This window comes from Anthonomus grandis, chromosome 5 (assembly GCF_022605725.1).
Source record: "Anthonomus grandis grandis chromosome 5, icAntGran1.3, whole genome shotgun sequence".
Lineage (NCBI taxonomy): Eukaryota > Metazoa > Arthropoda > Insecta > Coleoptera > Curculionidae > Anthonomus > Anthonomus grandis.
In genome coordinates, this window is record NC_065550.1 from 18249558 (window position 1) to 18272606 (window position 23049).

Sequence of the window (23049 nt, forward strand, 5' to 3'; positions counted from 1 at the left end):
ACGTTAAAATCCCAATGACAGTATAAACGCTTTACTGAGTTGCAACACTAATCACTGTTAGTAAAACACCTCAGTAAGATTCATAAGTAAAACACAAAAAAAAATTGTGATGTAACTTGAGCAACTAAGCCGCTAACAAGGTACGGTGCACACAGTGCAACCCACCCCGTTCCAAAAAAAATTAATTCTAATAACTTCTTGAAACGACCCTGGATATGTAAGGCCTTAGACCGCAACCTACTATACTCTTTATTAATATTTAATTCACTAAGACCTGAGATAGCACTTTCCAATAAATGACACTTTCCTGTACAAATATCAACTTCGTTATCAGGGTCCAATTCTATTACCTCAAACATCGGCAAGCTTCGACCTTGCGTGACATTGACGCTGTTACGTTTTGGTTTTAATTGCTGGCCGCCTAGTATTATAGCATTATTATTTCATGAGTCAATCAATTTGAAGTTTTAATTTTTCTGACTTATTTTAATGCTTGAATAGCATTTTCAAATAATTAGATTGTTCGCACATTCTTTACTTCCCTTCCCAGTTGGATGCTTACTTCTCTTCGCATGAGAATTACTTTTCTGGTAATTCTCTTGGGGGAAGAGGGGGAGTTGTTGCAGGATTAATTACGCTTAAAAGTTGAGTAAAGTACTTGAAAAAGTGATGAAATAGGAACGGGGGCGCCATGGCAGACCTCCAACCCCTTTTGTTGGTGAGGGGTGGGGAAGGACGAGAACCTTACGATTACGAAGAAAATTACGATCTTTCTGATGCTAGTAAAAACTTTACCGCCAAACTCGCACCAAAATTTTTGGGCCCCTTTACAATAAAGAAGAAGTTATCTCCGGTAGTCTATGAACTGATTGACGAAAAGCGCAAGTTTAAGGGTGCTTGGCATGTTAAAGATTTGAAAAAGATCCCAAAAGAAGAGCTACTCGTTGATTCCGATTCCGATTAGACTTTATCGATTTTGCTTACTGGTCGGGACGTATGTTTTTTTTTTTTTTTTTGTGTTTTACTTATTAGTTCTTTTGATTTTTCAATTCAAATATAATTTCTTTTTCTCCAGTTTCCCCGGTTTGTACTGCCCCTAACCTACGTTAAAATCCCAATGACAGTATAAACTCTTTACTGAGTTGCAACACTAATCACTGTTAGTAAAACACCTCAGTAAGATTCCCCCCCAACCTAGAATAATTATACCTAATAATATATCTATAATAACAATATCTAATATAAAATACCTATCTAAATTTTATTTCTATAAGCTCCAAATATCTTTATACCTAAATCACTCTTAAAAAATCTCCAAATTCAGAAAAACAATTCGAAAACAATTTATATTATAATAACCAACGAAATACCAAATAACACAAAATCTATTATTTCTATTAATTTCTGATAGAATTCCTAATCGGAAATCTAAAATGCTTCAAGTGGTAGGCCTTCACCACAAGAAACTTCACTAGAAAGAGAAAAACAAACAAGGTAGCTACTATCCAATAACCGCAAAAACATCAAAATACCCAGTCCGCACAGCTTTGAGGAAAGAAACTGGAGAAAAAGTTCGCCTCAAAGATTTACTATAAGTAATTTTCAGGCTTCAGGGCGAAATCCTCATCACTGCTGGGTCACGGCTGGCGGTTTACACTGTCATATTTAAGGAGCCCTAAGAGAGATTTCTCAATGGAAACACGGAACACCAAATAAAATGTCACCAACGGTGAAAACTACTTACGAAGTTTCGAGAGGCATCAAACCACTAAAACCCATCCTGCTTCAAAAATATTTCGTTGAAACTGAAGAAACACTAATGCATTTTAGTTTTAGATGTTATTTTATTAAAGTCTTCATACTCAATAGCTTAATTTATCAGAAACAAGGAGTTAAATCTACATGGTAAGTAAATATAAGTAAATATACAAGATGGTCTTAAAAAGGTAAACAAAAATAAATAAAAGATATATATATATATATACAAGTTTATAACCCAAAGGTAGATACCTGAATTCGTCAGTGATCACTTCAGAAGCCTGAAAAATAATTTCGCCGCCCTTAGCCCCGTCAACACACATCATGCCGTAAGCCCTATGTGGTGAAAAATTGCCCATCGCGGGCTCTCGCCCCCGAAAGAAGAACACCATGGAACTTGACCCGTAAGCACATTCTTTTAATCTTAACCATATTCTTCTTTTGATTTTTTTTGTATGATTTAACATGAATTTATTATCACTTTCTCATTTTAATATTTAAAACTTAAGTAACTATATTTATGGTATAATTATCTAAATTAAAACAATTCAATGTTACGCCTTATTATGTAATGCTTCCGAAGTGATCACTGACGAATTCTGGTATCTACCTTTGGGTTATAAACTTGTATATATATATATATATATATATATATATATATATATATATATCTTTTATTTATTTTTGTTTACCTTTTTAAGACCATCTTGTATATTTACTTATATTTACTTACCATGTAGATTTAACTCCTTGTTTCTGATAAATTAAGCTATTGAGTATGAAGACTTTAATAAAATAACATCTAAAACTAAAATGCATTAGTGTTTCTTCAGTTTCAACGAAATATTTTTGAAGCAGGATGGGTTTTAGTGGTTTGATGCCTCTCGAAACTTCGTAAGTAGTTTTCACCGTTGGTGACATTTTATTTGGTGTTCCGTGTTTCCATTGAGAAATCTCTCTTAGGGCTCCTTAAATATGACAGTGTAAACCGCCAGCCGTGACCCAGCAGTGATGAGGATTTCGCCCTGAAGCCTGAAAATTACTTATAGTAAATCTTTGAGGCGAACTTTTTCTCCAGTTTCTTTCCTCAAAGCTGTGCGGACTGGGTATTTTGATGTTTTTGCGGTTATTGGATAGTAGCTACCTTGTTTGTTTTTCTCTTTCTAGTGAAGTTTCTTGTGGTGAAGGCCTACCACTTGAAGCATTTTAGATTTCCGATTAGGAATTCTATCAGAAATTAATAGAAATAATAGATTTTGTGTTATTTGGTATTTCGTTGGTTATTATAATATAAATTGTTTTCGAATTGTTTTTCTGAATTTGGAGATTTTTTAAGAGTGATTTAGGTATAAAGATATTTGGAGCTTATAGAAATAAAATTTAGATAGGTATTTTATATTAGATATTGTTATTATAGATATATTATTAGGTATAATTATTCTAGGTTGGGGGGGAATCTTACTGAGGTGTTTTACTAACAGTGATTAGTGTTGCAACTCAGTAAAGCGTTTATACTGTCATTGGGATTTTAACGTAGGTTAGGGGCAGTACACTCTTACGGATCTGGAGCTGATGTGGAGTCGCCTGCTTTTCATCAGGACTCGCGTAATCTTCTCGATGCGAACTATGTCAAAACAGCAATATCCAATGCTAAGGAACTTATTGGGACCGAAACACGGGCTAAAAATGAAGTATCCTATACCGATGTTGGTACTCGTCGCAATCTTTTAGGGAAAAATAAACCCATAGTAGGATGTAACTCTGATAAGCTTGTAGGACTGAAACCGTTAGCTAAGCTGGCATTTTTGCACGTTTATAAAGTACACACAGACACTACTACTAATGATATGATTAATTTTTTAAAACCAATTTTTCCTGAAGTTCAAGTGGAACAGCTAAATGCAAAGTTTCCTAAATATTACTCATCTTTTAAAGTTACAGTTAATGAGGACAGGCTCTCAGCCGCTATGACACCTACTTTATGGCCTAATGATGGTTGCGTTAATCGTTTTTTTCATCCCAAGACTTAATACTAATTCATTAGTTATTGAAGGCTACACGCTACGCACGGCTTTACGCACTACGCGCTACGCACGGCTTTGCGTAGAACTATTTTTACCCATGGTGGTGCAGCTATATGTGCTTAAAATGATGTGAACTGTGAAGTTATTGATATTCGTAAATTTTGTTCAGATAAAAATATTGAATTATGTGGAATTTCATACTATTATGCTTTAAATAAAAATGTATCTATTTTTGTGAGTTATACGCCTCCAAATGGAGATTTCGATATTTTTATAACTAACTTATACTTATTGTTGGAAAAATACTGCAAGCCTAGTAGCGAAATAATTCTTACTGCCGATTTTAACACGCCTTCCCTGAGTTCTATAAACAATCAGTGTTTTTTTAATATATTGTTTACCTTTAATTTAAAAAATAAAGTTTTTTTGTCCACTCGAATTGGCCCTACCAGTTCTAACGTTTTGGACTTAATTTTTACTAATATATCTGAATATAAGGATGCTGTGGTAGAAAGCAATACTATATCAGATCATGAAACTGTATTTTTTAATTCTGGAATTTTTAACAAATGTTCCGACGAAGTCAATTAGAGTGGCCAGCTTAAAAGGAATTTTTGTTTTACTAATATAATTGATTTTAAATCTGTCCTTGAGTGTGAAAAATGGGCAGAGGTCTATAAGGAAAATAATGAATGAATGGAAAATAATGTCCAATTTGACTTATTTTATTTAACATATTTATGGTATTTTAATTTAAGTTTTTCGTTAAAATTTTCACATCTAAATAAAAAAAAAAATCATGGGTAACGGATTAATTTAGAAAATTTAGCAAAAATGCAAAATATTTACACCGGCGACGCCGTGTGATCCCGGAATTGGAGACGACATATAGAAGTGCCAGGCATAAATTATTAATTAATCACTGTAAAAAACAATTTTATTACCATAAAATAACAAACTCTGAAAATCCTAGCAAGACAATGTGGTCTATCGTGTCTGAGCTAAATAACAATAAATTTCTTTTTCTTAATTTAATATAAAGAATATCTGTAGCACGTTAAGACAAAATAAAGATATTTCATCATAATCCAGAATGTTTATTTTGCATGTTTTTTGCATAGTATGAGCATTGTGCCTTTCCGTGAGGGTGAAGTCCTAAATATTATAAAAAATGAAATGAAAAATAAAAAGTCTGGAGGACCTGATGAAATTCCATTATCTGTATTTAAAAATACTACGGAGGTTTGGATCAGACCATTGACATATGTATCTCATTAATATGTCATTCGAAAAAGGAATATTTCCAAACTCATTAAAAAATTGTAAGGTTATTCCTGTTTTTAAAAAAAGGGGTTCTAATTTGGTTAAGAATTATAGTCCAATAGCTTTAACTTCCTGTTTCTCAAAAATATTTGAATATGCAATGCTTGATAGGCTTTTAGCTTATCTAATAAAAAACAAGATATTTTTGGAAAGACAACTCGATTTTCTGTTGGGTAGATCTACCTCGTCTGCCATTTTGTCGGTTTTATCTGGGGTTATCAATGCACTTGAGGCAGGTGAGCGCCCTGTGGGGATCTTTTGCGACCTAAGCAGGGCATTTGACTTCAGCCATGATGCTTTGTTATGCAAGTGGGAGTCATACGGCATTAAAGGTGTCGTCTTTAATTGGTTCGCCTCCTTTTTAGCATTTCGGACACAATACGTGGAAATAAGGAATAAATTAGGTTCATATTATTCAAACAATCTTCACACTGATTTGGAAGTACCTCAAGGTTCGGTGCCCGGCCAGTGTTGTTTCTTATATTTGTAAATTCATTGCCTACAGATTTACTGCATAGTCACGTTACTATGTACGCGGACGATACATCAGCCCTTGTTCAGCAACCAAGTACAGAAAATATGCACATTACTGCGGGAAAAGCATTGCACGAGCTAAATAGCTAGTTTACTCTAAATGAACTTTATTAATACCAAGAAAACAAATTATATGGTTTTTTGCACTCATCGGGGTCAATTAAATCTTGATCTTGACATGCATTTGAGCAATAACGGTAGTTACTTGCAACGTCAACAAACAATAAAGTTTCTTTGCTTGATACTAGATGGCACTCTTTCGTGGGAGGCACATTGCAATGATTTGGCATTAAAATTAGGTAGCCTTTATAATGGGATAAGAAATATTAGGTCCTTAATGGATAAAAACCAGTTAATTTGTGTATACTATGCCATAATCCACTCTAGGATTCTGTATGGGATCCAATTCTGGGGTTTTTCAGCGTATGCATGTCGTGTATTTATTGATTAAAACAATGGCGGGAGTACCTCCCAAAACTTCCTGTAGATCGCTTTTTAATCACTTTGAGATTTTAACTGTTCCGTGTATGTATATATTTCAAGTGTGCATATTTGTTTTTAAGAATCTTAATTTATTTGTGACAAATGGCTTTTTTTCATAATTATCCAACTAGACTAAGAAATGATTTATTCTTGTTGCCTACTAGATTAACTCTTTGAAAAAATTTTACCCTGAAAATATGTCCAAAATACTACTATCTGATTTTATTGATGATATATATGATATAAGTTCTTTGACTGACACGGGTTTTAAAAACATAGACAAGTTGGGACTTTGGTTTGGGTCTAATCTATGTGGTAGTAAGGGCACTTTTATTTATTTTTCTAGTTCTTTTGTGCCATCCACAAAGTACCTTAAAATGGGGTTACTTTGGCAGGTTTGGACCTATTATTGGACTAAAACTCACAAACAAATTAAAATATTTTATATTTTCACTGTGCCTTGTGTACAAAATAGAGTAAATCACCCAATTATGGTTTTGTTTTATCGAGGGGGTATATATATTTTTTTTTGATGGGGTGCCAAAGTAGGCTTCATTATTGGGGTTACTTTGGCAGGGTATAAAAATACGTTTGTTGCCATTATAGACTTATTGCTAAGCCTACTTTGGCACCAAAAAAAAGCCTAGTGCATTTTTTTTGTGATAATTATTCAGTTAGTATATAGTTAATAATTATAATTATTAGTCACATAGGTAAACTTTATTAAAACTCATTAATAGAAAATTAACTTATCATTTATTACAAAAACCCAATAACAGAAAATTAACATATTATTTTTATGTAAAAACCGAAAAAAAAAACAAGGAAATTATAACTGATGTTTTTAAATACAGAAGTCCTTATCCTTCACACTGTCGTCGGAATTAAAATCAACATTTGTGCAGTCTATGCAGACGTAAAATTGATCTACACTTTCTTCGTTGCAAATTCCGCAAATCCATTTACAACACTGACAGCTCCGAATCCAATCAGGACCTTGGTAGTTTTTCAATTTTTTAAAGCAAATTGCATAATTACCATCGTTTTTAGTTTTCACTTTTCTTTTTCTTGGCTCCCTTGGAGGCAATGCTTTGCTAGAAGCTGTTTGAAATGTTATCAGTGCAAGTTCGTCGCTATTTTCATCACTGGTTTCGATAATCATCTTTTGAGTTCCTGAGGGACCAGCCACTGGTTCTGCATCAAAGTTTTCATTATTTATTAGTTCCTCGGTTCGAAGTTGTTTTCCATGTTCTACTTTCTTCCCACGTTTTCTAACAGTTTTTTCCTTATTAGAACCGCGTAAGTCCTGAAGGACATCAATTAGGCTTTGACTCATTGTTTCTTGCACCTCTTCAACATTTTCTGGAAGAGCCCCTGGAATCTTTTTCAAAACTTCTGAAGGGTCATATGGACAAAGCCCTGTAGCTCTAAAGCCTGATTTAAGGTTGTTGCTCACATTTTTATTCACAGAATTCCATAATCTTGTTAACAAGGTGGGGAAATATTCTTTAGGAATGGAGGCGCTGGACTTAGTTTCATTTCTCGATTTGTCCAAGATTTCCCGCCATTTTTTTTCATGGGTGCGAAGACTGCAACATCTAATGGTTGCATTATATGCGTGTTATTTGGGGGTAAAGGTGTCATATAAATGTTGTTCTGCTCGCATGCCTGGATTACTAAAGGAGAGAAATGAGAGGCTAAGTTATCTCCGATTACAACTTTTTTCCCAGGAGTGTTCATATCTTTAATTTTAGGCAGCAGAATATCGAAAACCCATTTCTCGAATTGAATAATATCAAACCAACCGCTAGATGTATTGGCATAAACCGTTCCAGGCGGACCTCCTTGAACGCGAATTGGACGCGTACAAATTTCCGGCTTTGTAAACAACCATTGGCGGCAAAAGCTCATCTGCGGCATTGCCGCATACCATAATGCTAACCGATGCTTTCGAATGTAGCTGGACCCGTTCAAGGCGTTTTGTTCCCCTGGGGACCACCACCTTCTTAGCTCCAGAATCAACCTGAACGTTGGTCTCATCATAGTTGACGACCAGTCGAGGATCTGCATCCATTAAAACGTCTTTAATATTCTCAAAAAACTCATTTATAGCATTTGGTCCTACCGCTGCACGTGTTCGTTTGATATTCGCGGCTAAACGAACACTAAGGTTGTTTCTGGTGATAAAGTGTTCCAGAAATCACTACCTGGAACATTGTCTTAAACATCTTTGAACATCTTTGTCAACAAGTCCTCCTCCATGGGGGTAAACACGGTTGGGTTACCTAGGTGCCGTTCGTGGCTGCCCTTCAACTTGTTTTGAAGGGTTCCCCGCGAAATTTTAAATTTTTTGCTTGCCTTTGCTTGCGACATACCACCCCTAATGGCAGCAAGTGCATTTTGCAAATCAGCTGTTGAATAATTGGCGTAGATAGCCTGGACGCCCCCCCACTTTTTTCTTATAATGTCTTGGCATTTTTACCTAATTTACACCTGCAACAAAAGAGAATCACTGTAAAAAAAAAATAAATAAAAAAATAAGGAGTGGAATTTTAAAATATACATAAATATATATAGCAACCTGCCAAAGAAGGTTGACGGTGCTAAAGTAACCCCGATTTACGGTATTTGTTGGAAATGTTTGCCATCACCAGAGGATCATTAATAGGTTGGTCTTGTTTATCCTTAATAACCAATATATTGCTTTTTTGCCCTTGCCTCCACCGATTATATTATTTATGATTTTATATTTTTTTTTTTCATGAAATTTTGCAGGTTCTTCTGCAGTCTATCCATGTGTTTAATTGAGGCAATCAATCGTCTTATTATCCTCTTTTTAATGTTTTTAAACACTGCTATTATTTCATATACCTTCATAATTTTTTGAAGTTTCTTAACAAAAACGTCTTAAGAGACCTAAATTTCTGTAACCTCCAGTCATAGCTTATGAAGTTTATTTTTAATAATTCCAAGTCTAAGCAGAACTCTGTCATATCTAGTTATTAGTTTAATATAGAGAAAAAAAACAGATATTGACATGCGACAGAGATATTTATTTACTGTACTTCTATTTACGTCCTTTAAGTCAATATTTATATCCCCTGTAAAGATTTCTATACTATTTTACAATTTGTCATCAAAAAACGCCTGTAAATCCTCAAATAATAAGTTAATATTTGAGTTTGGAGATCTATACATTATATTTATCTCATAGTTTTGTTTTAATATAGTAAAAGTTATTCTGCTTATCATTATAACTTATAGTGACTGGCAATTAGATTTAGCACATTTTTAATTAGAATTAAGAGCACATCATTTCTATTAAAATCCCCCCAAACGACCTCGGTTTAGTTCTTGTAGAAATGTATATAATGAATGTGTAAAATGAATAATTTTTGGTGAGGTTTATAATTAGATTTTTTTAAAGATTTGCCAATAAGGTTTTGAGTTTCCGATTTTCGGTTCTTATAAATCAGAATCTTAATTAATAGTAATAACTGTAAATATTTATCAGTTTGCCATGGACATAGGTTTAGTATAATTATATTTGTTTGATCTAAATATGTTTTATAAATTGTATTATAAATAATACAAATTAATTATGAATTCATTAAATGATTTTATTGATTTGACATAAATTTAAAAAATGATTTGAGGATCCTATTAAAGAAAATGCATTATCTGATTTAGTAATTTTTATGAATTTGAAATATTTCTTTCTTTTCGGCTATTTCTGATTGATCTTTTTTCAAAAATATCCAAAATTGTTCTCAGTTTTCTCTATTAAGATTCTTGCTAAATATCCAAAAAAAATTACATTAGAACACGTTTCCAAACTTTTTCAAACGGTTTTATTTGAATTATTCGATATTTTTAGATTGGAAGAAGTGAAACTCCTTATATTGCTTGTAGATGCAATTTCGGAATAACAATAAGTTACATTTTTAATGGCTTCAGTATCCGAGGTTAAAACTTCACTGGTCTGACTGCCATCCAATTGTGAAAAATTTTGGACATCTCATTCTTATTACCGAAAATAACTTCTCTAGGAGATCTTAAGTTTGTCAAATATTCAAGTAGAATAATGACTGAATTAAGGATTTAAATAAATCCTTAAATACAGTGAATAGTTTTTTTTTACTATTTTTAAATACTTGAATTGAGCTTGAATAATTAAGACCAAATTTACAAAAAAATTAAATTTGAATTACTTTAAACAAACCGTGATCAATAAATCTTTAAATATATTAATTAACTGGAATAAGTATAATTCACTCTTTATAAGACTACCTCTGAGATATTGATCTAATTCTCAATTATGTAGTTTTAAATTTACTTTTGTAAACCTATATTTTTTTAAATCAAATTAGATCAGAAATAAGATAGCTAAAAAATAATACCTAATTGATAATATTACGACTTTCAAAACTCATGGGCGCATCTTCTCAAATATTCAATCAATGCTATAAGACAGGCATTTTTTATATTATTTTTAAGTGAATTATTCTTAATTTGAAACCCGTCTTATTAGCTTCAGTTATTTCTGTCAAGGTGCGTATGTAATTTAGTTATCGAATATTGTATTAGCTTATATTAAATTTGTGACTAAATTGCAAAAATCTTAAAAAAAGTTTTAAGATTCAGTTCTCACCGAGCTTATTATAAAAACGTGACAAAATGTTCTAGTTAAATTACTTTAAGTAACAAAATCCTTTTATCTCATCGATACGTGGTCCGAATATATATAAATGGTAAAAAAAATTGGAATTTGTCTTCCCTCGGGTATCATATAATACATTATTACTTATTTGTACTGTTATTGGCGGAGATATAGATCAAATCTCTGAGTCGTAAAACATAAAGGCGATAATCTTTAATCTATTCGCAGAAACCAAATATTTTTAAGGAGCATAAGCCACATTTTGTTCAGTGAAAAACGGGGTGAATTTCCGTATAGAATAAGGCGAAAAAAATTATTAGTGAGAGATGAAGTTCAAATTTTCCGGATATATTTTTCTGCTGGTATGTAAACATTTGTTAAATAAAAAAATTATTTGATTTAAATTTTCTTTCAATTTGTAAAGTTAAAAAGTTTTATATAATTCCCAAGTAACACACGATATGAGTGGATAAACGTTTATTATTAAATAAACGTTTATTTTTGGTTTACACCAGGTGTACATTTTTGGTTGTACTTCAACGATAAATATCGGATAAAATGTCCGCGTGATGTAAGTTCTGGAATTTAATATTATGTTAAAATTATCATTAAAAAAGAAATTATTACATACCTGTTTTGAAGAGCTAGATGAAAGCGAAATTAGAAGAGAACGACGAATATATTCACCAGAAAACGATCTCATAAATGCTTAGAGAATAATGGTAGTCATTTCGAAAATTTCCTATCATGTCATTTATTAAACCATTGTAATATTTTCATAGCTAACTAAGTAATGCATAAGAGAAAAATTATTAAAATTATCAAATTTCACGAAAATAGTTAATTATTAATTTTTTAATTTATTTATATTAATTAATAATATAACTAAAACTACTTGGGTATAGGAATGTGTTATATTAAATTAAAGTTATTTTAATTGTTTATTACAATAAAAAATTAACTATAGGGTGTTCCATTTAAAAAAAATGGACTTTTCGCCCTTTTAGTAAATGAAGAGTTTAACGACGACCCTGTAAAATACTGATTAAATTGGACTATAGGAAGTTAATTAAGGTGGTCTCTTTAAGTGATGTTTAATATTTGAGCTTTTTAGGAGCTAAAATGGCTTAAAATAAAATTAGTTATTCCCTAAATTTTAACAAAAAACACGCAATTTTTTTTTCTCAAAAACCGCTAGAGATAGATATGGGAAAATATATCTAAAACAGACTCAAAAAGAAACAGGGAATCAAAATATCTAAAAATATTTAGGGTATACCATTTAAATAGTCAAAGATGTTGTCATTTTTCTATATAATTTGTTGTCATTTTCTAAGTCATTTTTCTATCTGCAGTACTGAAAATATTTTAGACCGATAGAGCAAGTCATGGCTGTCAAATTTTTAGAAAAATGTAACGTTTAGTTTATAATATACGGCTAACGTACCATCGGTCGTCAATCACCCTGTATACAAAGTAAAAGACCCTTACGAAAGCTACCACATATGAAACTTTATACAGATGAAAATTAGCCGAATCTGAACTTACTTTACTGGTAAGTGGTAAACTTATCTTCGTATAAAGTTACTTAGTTTGGGCGCTTTGCTCGAAACTGCAAATTGAAAACTTATCAATAGTACCTTTTTTTGTAGCCAAATCAATTTTGTTTCATTAGCGTAGAAATCTGAAACAAGCAATTATTAAAAAATCTAGGTTCTACGCCCATGAATTAATATTAATCATAATATTAGTAGGTGATTTTTTGTTTAATAAAGCTTTGCAGCAGTTTTTGAAGCAATCAAGATAAATTTAAAAATTGTCATTCCGGCATCGTTTAGCGCTCAAACTAAGAAACTCGGTAAGTAAAAATAATAAGGTAAGTTTAATTAAATCGGCTAATTTTGGTCTAAATTATATGTGGTAAAGTTTCTTTAAAGGCACTCTGTATCCCAGAATTCGATAACTTTTTTTAGGGTAGCCTCTAATTAATCACCAATGAAAATTAGTTTGATCGGTAATGACTTTTTTATATACACTTTTTTATAGGTTTTTGATAATGTTAGATGATGGTGTAAATAATTCCTTTCCTACCAATTAAATCTCGGTTACAGTAAAAGATACAAAGTCGCAGTTAAAAGAAGGCAAACTTTCATATTTTAATACTCAATTTAAAGTCGTTTAAAATTTAACAAGTTTAAGATTAATAATGATAAGTACCAAAAATATCGGAAAAAACAAAAATTGGTCTATTTACATTCTTTCCTAACATTATTCCACAAGATATTTTTTAATAAATTACATTTTTTATAACAAATTACCATACTCTACAAGGTAGTATCATATCATTTTAAAATCAAACATCTTTGGTCTATTATCATCAACTTTAAATGTTTAAATATGAACGAGAGTAAAGATCTGATCTGTGTTTATTTAAATCTCCACGTAATTATTTATTCTGTTAGTCAGGTATACAAAATAATTTAGCATATGTTCTTTGAAAAACAATAAACTAACTGATCTTGATTTTAAAAATAAGTCTCCCTCGCCTCTAGCGACAATTTCTAGACTGTTCTAGGTAATGCGTATTTTGATGTCAACAAATCCATAAAAATTAATAATAGGTACACAGTGACGGTTTCTCCATTGAGTCAATGGCTGAATAATTACTGCAGAACCCTGAAAACTCGGCAAAAAATTGCTATCCCTAGACACATATATACAGAGTGTCCCATAAATAATTGTAAATAATCTAACAGCAGATTCCTTTTAAAAAATAATCATATTAAGCTAAATTTTCCTAGGCCGAAAGTCAAAGACAACCAAGATACAGGGTGATAAACTTTTTTTTTTTAATTTTGGCCATAAATTTACCATTTATTCCTCGTTTTTAACAAAGTTATCGAGTAAGGTATATAAGTAAGGGTAAAACACCCATGCAAACAACATGTACTAGAAAAGCAGGAATCTAAGAATTAAGGTAAAGAGAGAATGAAAATGCTCCGCCTATTGAAAGGGTTAATGTAATGTACGATGATGATGAAAAATCTGTAGATGCTCTGGATATACTAGAATCTAAATAAAAGATTAGCAAAGAGACATTAATTTTTAATGCCTTTAATTTCTTATTATACTGAAAAAGGCTTAGAAATATTTATGACTATAATAAAAAATTAATTAACGTGGCGGCTGATATGTTAAACCCAATAAAACACTTGTAAGAAATTGTTATGTTGAAAATTTTTGATTTCATTAAATCTTTTATTTTTGTAATAAAAAATGTATGTCTGTAATTTTTATATTTTTATGGTCTTTTTACATATCTCATATTTGAATGGTTGACTCGAAATCCATACTTTAATCTACCGTTTTTTCACGGTGACTAGGAACATCAATTTATTTTACAGCGCTTTATTGCAGTTTAATGTTGTTTTCAACCAGTGACAACATTGTGCAAGCAATTTTGTTTACTTAGATTATACTTCCAATTACCATTTTTTAATTTTTTTGTCTCTGGTGAAGGCGATTCTAATAATAGCATTTTATTAGTTTGTAATTTCTAGACTCAAATCGAACAAGGCAATTTATATAAAATGTATGAAAGTTGATGATATCGTTTATTAGTAACTTATGCACCTAATTTTTTTAATTTCAGCTGGTACTTCCTAGTCTCAACTGCAGCCTGTCAGCTCCATCCGAAGCCGAATTATCATGCAACAGTACCATTTTCTCATGTGGCGTAACTTTGGAGACTGGTAGATACTCAAATCCTAGTGATCCAACCTGTAAATCATACCTTTATTGCTATTTCTCTGGAGATCGAATACTGGAGTACAAATATACTTGCTCTTTTGGAATATTTAATCCATTTACCAGGACATGTGACATCTCGTACAGTTGCCATTGTTCTGCTTATACAAACACCACTCATGCTGCAACATCTACTACAATAGTGACTACAACAACTGAGTTAGCTGTGCCAGACAGTGAACCTACTTGTGTCTTCGGTACTAATTTTACCTGTACGGTAACAGGAAAATACGCCAACCCATATGACAGCACATGTGGGACTTATATTCACTGCTTTTCTTGGATAGCCGGTCATACTACACAACATATTCATTCCTGTTTAATTGGTTTATTTAACCCAATTACTCAAATATGTGATTCAGCGTATGTATGCCCTTGCAAGTATAAAATATCGACAATATCTGATACTACTTCTACCACAGTTGCAACAACGTCAACTAGTCCTGATATTTGCGCCGTAGGCACCAGTTTTATTTGTTCTCAAACTGGTCGATATGCTAGTACTATTGATACTACATGTAAATCATATATCTACTGTTACCGCTATTCAAATGGAACTGTTGGGCAATTTGGGTATAACTGTTCTATTGGCCTTTTTAATCCTAGTACTCAAACCTGCGACCTCACATACGTGTGCCCTTGTATAGAAGAAACGACGCTACCATTAACATCTGAGTCCACCACGATCACCTCAGTTTCATCGACAAGTTCATCAACGTCTTCAAATGCCGATACTTGTGCCGTAGGTAGCAGTTTTAGTTGTTCAGAAACTGGTAGATATGCTAGTCCAATCGATACTACATGTAAATCATATATCTACTGTTACCGTTATTCAAATGGAACTGTTGGACAATTTGGGTATAATTGTTCTATTGGACTTTTTAATCCTAATACTCAAAGCTGTGACCTCACATACGTGTGTCCTTGTACAGAAGAAACGACGCTACCATTAACATCTGAGTCCACCGCGATCACCTCAGTTTCATCGACAAGTTCATCAACGTCTTCAAATGCCGATACTTGTGCCGTAGGTAGCAGTTTTAGTTGTTCAGAAACTGGTAGATATGCTAGTCCAATCGATACTACATGTAAATCATATATCTACTGTTACCGTTATTCAAATGGAACTGTTGGACAATTTGGGTATAATTGTTCTATTGGACTTTTTAATCCTAGTACTCAAAGCTGTGACCTCACATACGTGTGTCCTTGTATAGAAGAAACGACGCTACCATTAACATCTGAGTCCACCACGATCACCACAGTTTCATCGACAAGTTCATCAACGTCTTCAAATTCCTATACTTGTGCCGTAGGTAGCAGTTTTAGTTGTTCAGAAACTGGTAGATATGCTAGTCCAATCGATACTACATGTAAATCATATATCTACTGTTACCGCTATTCAAATGGAACTGTTGGACAATTTGGGTATAACTGTTCTATTGGTCTTTTTAATCCTAGTACTCAAAGCTGCGACCTCACATACGTGTGTCCTTGTATAGAAGAAACGACGCTACCATTAACATCTGAGTCCACCACGATCACCTCAGTTTCATCGACAAGTTCATCAACGTCTTCAAATGCCGATACTTGTGCCGTAGGTAGTAGTTTTAGTTGTTCAGAAACTGGTAGATATGCTAGTCCAATCGATACTACATGTAAATCATATATCTACTGTTACCGCTATTCAAATGGAACTGTTGGACAATTTGGGTATAACTGTTCTATTGGTCTTTTTAATCCTAGTACTCAAAGCTGCGACCTCACATACGTGTGTCCTTGTATAGAAGAAACGACGCTACCATTAACATCTGAGTCTACCACGATCACCTCAGTTTCATCGACAAGTTCATCAACGTCTTCAAATGCCGATACTTGTGCCGTAGGTAGTAGTTTTAGTTGTTCAGAAACTGGTAGATATGCTAGTCCAATCGATACTACATGTAAATCATATATCTACTGTTACCGCTATTCAAATGGAACTGTTGGACAATTTGGGTATAACTGTTCTATTGGTCTTTTTAATCCTAGTACTCAAAGCTGCGACCTCACATACGTGTGTCCTTGTATAGAAGAAACGACGCTACCATTAACATCTGAGTCCACCACGATCACCTCAGTTTCATCGACAAGTTCTTCAACGTCTTCAAATACCGTTACTTGTGCCGTAGGTAGCAGTTTTAGTTGTTCAGAAACTGGTAGATATGCTAGTCCAATCGATACTACATGTAAATCATATATCTACTGTTACCGCTATTCAAATGGAACTGTTGGACAATTTGGGTATAACTGTTCTATTGGTCTTTTTAATCCTAGTACTCAAAGCTGCGACCTCACATACGTGTGTCCTTGTATAGAAGAAACGACGCTACCATTAACATCTGAGTCCACCACGATCACCTCAGTTTCATCGACAAGTTCATCAACGTCTTCAAATGCCGATACTTGTGCCGTAGGTAGTAGTTTTAGTTGTTCAGAAACTGGTAGATATGCTAGTCCAATCGATACTACATGTAAATCATATATCTACTGTTACCGCTATTCAAATGGAACTGTTGGACAATTTGGGTATAACTGTTCTATTGGTCTTTTTAATCCTAGTACTCAAAGCTGCGACCTCACATACGTGTGTCCTTGTATAGAAGAAACGACGCTACCATTAACATCTGAGTCCACCACGATCACCTCAGTTTCATCGACAAGTTCATCAACGTCTTCAAATACCGATACTTGTGCCGTAGGTAGCAGTTTTAGTTGTTCAGAAACTGGTAGATATGCTAGTCCAATCGATACTACATGTAAATCATATATCTACTGTTACCGCTATTCAAATGGAACTGTTGGGCAATTTGGGTATAACTGTTCTATCGGATTTTTTAATCCTAGTACTCAAAGCTGTGACCTCACATACGTGTGTCCTTGTATAGAAGAAACGACGCTACCACTAACATCTGAGTCCACCACGATCACCTCAGTTTCATCGACAATTTCATCAACGTCTTCAAATGCCGATACTTGTGCCGTAGGTAGTAGTTATAGTTGTTCAGAAACTGGTAGATATGCTAGTCCAATCGACACTACATGTAAATCATATATTTACTGTTACCGGTATTCAAATGGAACTGTTGGACAATTTGGGTATAACTGTTCTATTGGTCTTTTTAATCCTAGTACTCAAAGCTGCGACCTCACATACGTGTGTCCTTGTATAGAAGAAACGACGCTACCATTAACATCTGAGTCCACCACGATCACCTCAGTTTCATCGACAAGTTCATCAACGTCTTCAAATGCCGATACTTGTGCCGTAGGTAGTAGTTTTAGTTGTTCAGAAACTGGTAGATATGCTAGTCCAATCGATACTACATGTAAATCATATATCTACTGTTACCGCTATTCAAATGGAACTGTTGGACAATTTGGGTATAACTGTTCTATTGGTCTTTTTAATCCTAGTACTCAAAGCTGCGACCTCACATACGTGTGTCCTTGTATAGAAGAAACGACGCTACCATTAACATCTGAGTCTACCACGATCACCTCAGTTTCATCGACAAGTTCATCAACGTCTTCAAATGCCGATACTTGTGCCGTAGGTAGTAGTTTTAGTTGTTCAGAAACTGGTAGATATGCTAGTCCAATCGATACTACATGTAAATCATATATCTACTGTTACCGCTATTCAAATGGAACTGTTGGACAATTTGGGTATAACTGTTCTATTGGTCTTTTTAATCCTAGTACTCAAAGCTGCGACCTCACATACGTGTGTCCTTGTATAGAAGAAACGACGCTACCATTAACATCTGAGTCCACCACGATCACCTCAGTTTCATCGACAAGTTCTTCAACGTCTTCAAATACCGTTACTTGTGCCGTAGGTAGCAGTTTTAGTTGTTCAGAAACTGGTAGATATGCTAGTCCAATCGATACTACATGTAAATCATATATCTACTGTTACCGCTATTCAAATGGAACTGTTGGACAATTTGGGTATAACTGTTCTATTGGTCTTTTTAATCCTAGTACTCAAAGCTGCGACCTCACATACGTGTGTCCTTGTATAGAAGAAACGACGCTACCATTAACATCTGAGTCCACCACGATCACCTCAGTTTCATCGACAAGTTCATCAACGTCTTCAAATGCCGATACTTGTGCCGTAGGTAGTAGTTTTAGTTGTTCAGAAACTGGTAGATATGCTAGTCCAATCGATACTACATGTAAATCATATATCTACTGTTACCGCTATTCAAATGGAACTGTTGGACAATTTGGGTATAACTGTTCTATTGGTCTTTTTAATCCTAGTACTCAAAGCTGCGACCTCACATACGTGTGTCCTTGTATAGAAGAAACGACGCTACCATTAACATCTGAGTCCACCACGATCACCTCAGTTTCATCGACAAGTTCATCAACGTCTTCAAATACCGATACTTGTGCCGTAGGTAGCAGTTTTAGTTGTTCAGAAACTGGTAGATATGCTAGTCCAATCGATACTACATGTAAATCATATATCTACTGTTACCGCTATTCAAATGGAACTGTTGGGCAATTTGGGTATAACTGTTCTATCGGATTTTTTAATCCTAGTACTCAAAGCTGTGACCTCACATACGTGTGTCCTTGTATAGAAGAAACGACGCTACCACTAACATCTGAGTCCACCACGATCACCTCAGTTTCATCGACAATTTCATCAACGTCTTCAAATGCCGATACTTGTGCCGTAGGTAGTAGTTATAGTTGTTCAGAAACTGGTAGATATGCTAGTCCAATCGACACTACATGTAAATCATATATTTACTGTTACCGGTATTCAAATGGAACTGTTGGACAATTTGGGTATAACTGTTCTATTGGTCTTTTTAATCCTAGTACTCAAAGCTGCGACCTCACATACGTGTGTCCTTGTATAGAAGAAACGACGCTACCATTAACATCTGAGTCCACCACGATCACCTCAGTTTCATCGACAAGTTCATCAACGTCTTCAAATGCCGATACTTGTGCCGTAGGTAGTAGTTTTAGTTGTTCAGAAACTGGTAGATATGCTAGTCCAATCGATACTACATGTAAATCATATATCTACTGTTACCGCTATTCAAATGGAACTGTTGGACAATTTGGGTATAACTGTTCTATTGGTCTTTTTAATCCTAGTACTCAAAGCTGCGACCTCACATACGTGTGTCCTTGTAGAGAAGAAACGACGCTACCATTAACATCTGAGTCCACCACGATCACCTCAGTTTCATCGACAAGTTCATCAACGTCTTTAAATACTGATACTTGTGCCGTAGGTAGCGGTTTTAGTTGTTCAGAAACTGGTAGATATGCTAGTCCAATCGACACTACATGTAAATCATATATTTACTGTTACCGGTATTCAAATGGAACTGTTGCGCAATTTGGGTATAATTGTTCTATTGGACTTTTCAATCCTAGTACTCAAAGCTGTGACCTTGCTTACGTATGTCCCTGTATAGAAGAAACTATTCTACCATAAAGAAATGAAAATACTCTGACTACAAAATATTTGAGTCTATTTTGATCATATCAGTTACATCGGCAAGCTCATTAATGTCAATAAACGCTGGTATTTGTACCGCAGCTATCAGTTTTAATTTTTCTGCTAGTTCTTGTGTAACTACATGTAAATAATTAAAAAATTATTCACATTTAGTTTTAATTTTTAATTTGCCGTTATCGCTGTTTACTTGGAACTGTTGGACAATTTGGGCATGATTGTTCAGTTACACATTTAACTTCTAATACGCATCTATTTGACCTCGTATACATGTATCTCTGCATAGAAGAAAAGACTTAACCATTAAGGGAAGAAACATCAGTCAAGGTCAGTCATTTCTGAGGCCATGGCCATATCAGTTTCATCGACAAGTTCATGAAATTCACAAGTTCAGCAAACACCGATATTTGCTTTGTAATATCAGTTATTCTGAAACTATCCGACTTGGCATATCCGCTAGCATCCCGTCTCTAATTTAAAATTTTATTAAAAAATCCATGCAGTTGTTTTTTTATTAGTCGTTAGTAGGCTAGAATGAAAGTTTAAAAAAGAAAATGCGTATTCCCAACCCTTGACCTTTTTTGGGGAATTCTGAATTGAATTTTCTTCCTAAATTATTATAAGTTATACAAAAAATATATAAGAAAAAAGGAAGATCAAATATATTTTCTGTAATTGACCTCTTTGGAGTGAAGCATAGGACCAACCGAAATAAAGCTAGAAAGCACCAGTCCCTAAAATAATTTGTTTTTAGTATCTTTTTTGTGTGCTTTGAATTTACTCAGGTGTATAGAGAATTTGGTTTAAAATACTTTTTTCGACCGTTAATTTCAGTTCGCAATCCAGCAATTATTTTTGTCTGTCATAAATTTGAAGTAATAAGTATGAATACCTCTGCATTTAAAAAATCTTAAAAACTGTAAAACATAGTTTATTTTTAGTTAGTAAAACATAGAACATATAAAACCTTATATGTTATGCCTAATTTGTAAGTTTTTCTTAGAGCCTTAAGTTTTATAAACGGTATCTTATATGGTCTTTTGATAACTTGTTATATCAGCCCCATCTTTTAAAAATGCACTCTCCTTGTTGATTAATTGTAAAACTTCGTTTTTTTGTCCCATTTCGGAGTTATATTAGCAAGATCGCGACTAATTAGAACTTTTCTGGTTTAATTTTGCAGTTAGTGTAATAAGAGTTTTTTAGTGTTCATAAATAATAGCTTTATATTTTTATTAATAGCCTTTTTCCTTGAAATATGCACCAACAATAACTTTATTGATGTTATTTACTACCCTGACGTCTGGTGATAATTGCTATCACTGATTAGAAATTATTTGTTCTAAAAAACTTCCATAATTTTTAGTAGTAAGTCCGCTTATTACGCAATAGTATAAGTCATAATTGCATTAGATACCTAATATTTAACACCTTAACTTTTGTAATCCATAGGATTTGTTTTTACATAAGCTATATATTAATATAATATTTGATATCATATATATTTTTTATTGTTTGGAAATATCTTTTACTCGTATACATTTATGACATTATTTGTGTCTAATCCGTAAGTATCAATGCTTCAATATCAACTGATGTAAATGTGAAATGAAACAGATAATCAAAACTGCTTGATCAGGAATATTTCGTCAAAATACACAAGAAAATTTAAAACAAATTTTCTTGGAAAACTTTGTTCAAAAAAAAATCATTTATTTATGATATGGCACATTTAACCAATCTTAAATTATGTATGTACCCTTAATATAACATTTAAATATTGTTTAGAAATTACTGCTTGTCCCCTTACAACCTTAGATTTACAATTGAGTGAAATTTACTTGTCAATCGGCATTCGGCAGCCATTGATTATATATTTTAATATTGGTCGTCCTCTATTCGTGTTCTCCTGGTCAAGCTGAATCTGTTTTCATCAAGCTTTACATTTACATTACAAACTTAACTTTTTTTCCCTGCACATTTTCTGTTTATATGTACGTATTTTTGAAATTTTTACCTTGCAACAGCCGCCAATCCTCGCCTGCGCCATAGCAGCTCGAAAGGTTTATTTTAGAAAGGTGGTATTTTATATTTCATTTTGAAACATTTTAGATATAGTAATACCTTCAATTTGTTTTCATTCGAATTCGAATTTTTTGAGTTTTAGGCATATTTAGCCGCTGAGTGATGATGGCGCCGTCTGAGTAGTGTGTACGCCTAAGTTGGCTCTCCTAAGTTTTAAAAAGTCAGTTAGTGGTTTGGGTTTGACGGTAGGGGAATGGTGCAAGTTATGGTGATGGTAAGAGGAGTGGGGGGAGGAATAATTTCGAGAGTGTTTTTAAACAATTTTAGAAAAGAAGTTTGTAAGAGTTGGATCAGTGCATTGTCTTTTTTCCTAGGTTCGAAAAAGGAGATTTTTTCCGTTACCCTAATCCTTTGTATGTTCTTTTTTGTAAATTTTAGAGCCCTTATATCTAGGGGAATGCTATTCTTCGCAGTTTACATAGATAGGTGGGGATTTTCATTGATTCTCTTGATGTGTTTCTTTTCCGCATCTGGGGCAAATTTCTTTGCTTATACATTCTTTCTGATCTTTGACCAAATTGCTGATGTTTAAAGCACTGTAAAGGACTTGGGATAAATGGTCTAACTTTGATATTTAGATATCCTGCTTTTACTCTTTTGGGAAGTTTTAAAGATTTAAACCTAAGAAGTAGGATGGCAGATAGAACAATTTGTCCATTTACTTTAGTGTTGAAGCGTTTCACTTCTATAACTCCTTGTAATTATATTTCTTCAGTTTCACAGTGAAGTAAATCATTGCTAGTGATAACTCCCTTTACTATATTAAGTGATCTGTGCGGTTCTACTGGGACCATATTGTGTAATTTATTCATAACATTTAATTTTTCGGGTTCTTTGCTGTT

The 23049-nt window shown here is 33.4% G+C and overlaps 1 protein-coding gene across 50 annotated transcripts; it reads left to right on the forward strand.

Moving 5' to 3' along the window:
• The first annotated feature begins 10906 nt into the window (after positions 1-10906).
• LOC126736000 (uncharacterized) lies at positions 10907-21387 on the forward strand. Of its 50 annotated transcripts, none has more exons than XM_050440165.1 (5): positions 10912-11144; positions 14435-15620; positions 15906-16351; positions 16922-16989; positions 17560-21361. In XM_050440165.1, exons 1-5 carry the CDS (start codon positions 11109-11111, stop codon positions 20099-20101), a joined length of 4278 nt encoding a protein of 1425 aa, XP_050296122.1. In that variant the 5' UTR covers positions 10912-11108; the 3' UTR covers positions 20102-21361. The 50 variants fall into 50 exon arrangements, with proteins under 50 accessions (XP_050296139.1, XP_050296136.1, XP_050296134.1 ...); XM_050440159.1 differs by having other exon boundaries at positions 15906-18061; positions 18632-18699; positions 19270-21360; XM_050440179.1 differs by having other exon boundaries at positions 10910-11144; positions 15906-17615; positions 19611-21373.
• The last annotated feature ends 1662 nt before the right edge of the window (positions 21388-23049 follow it).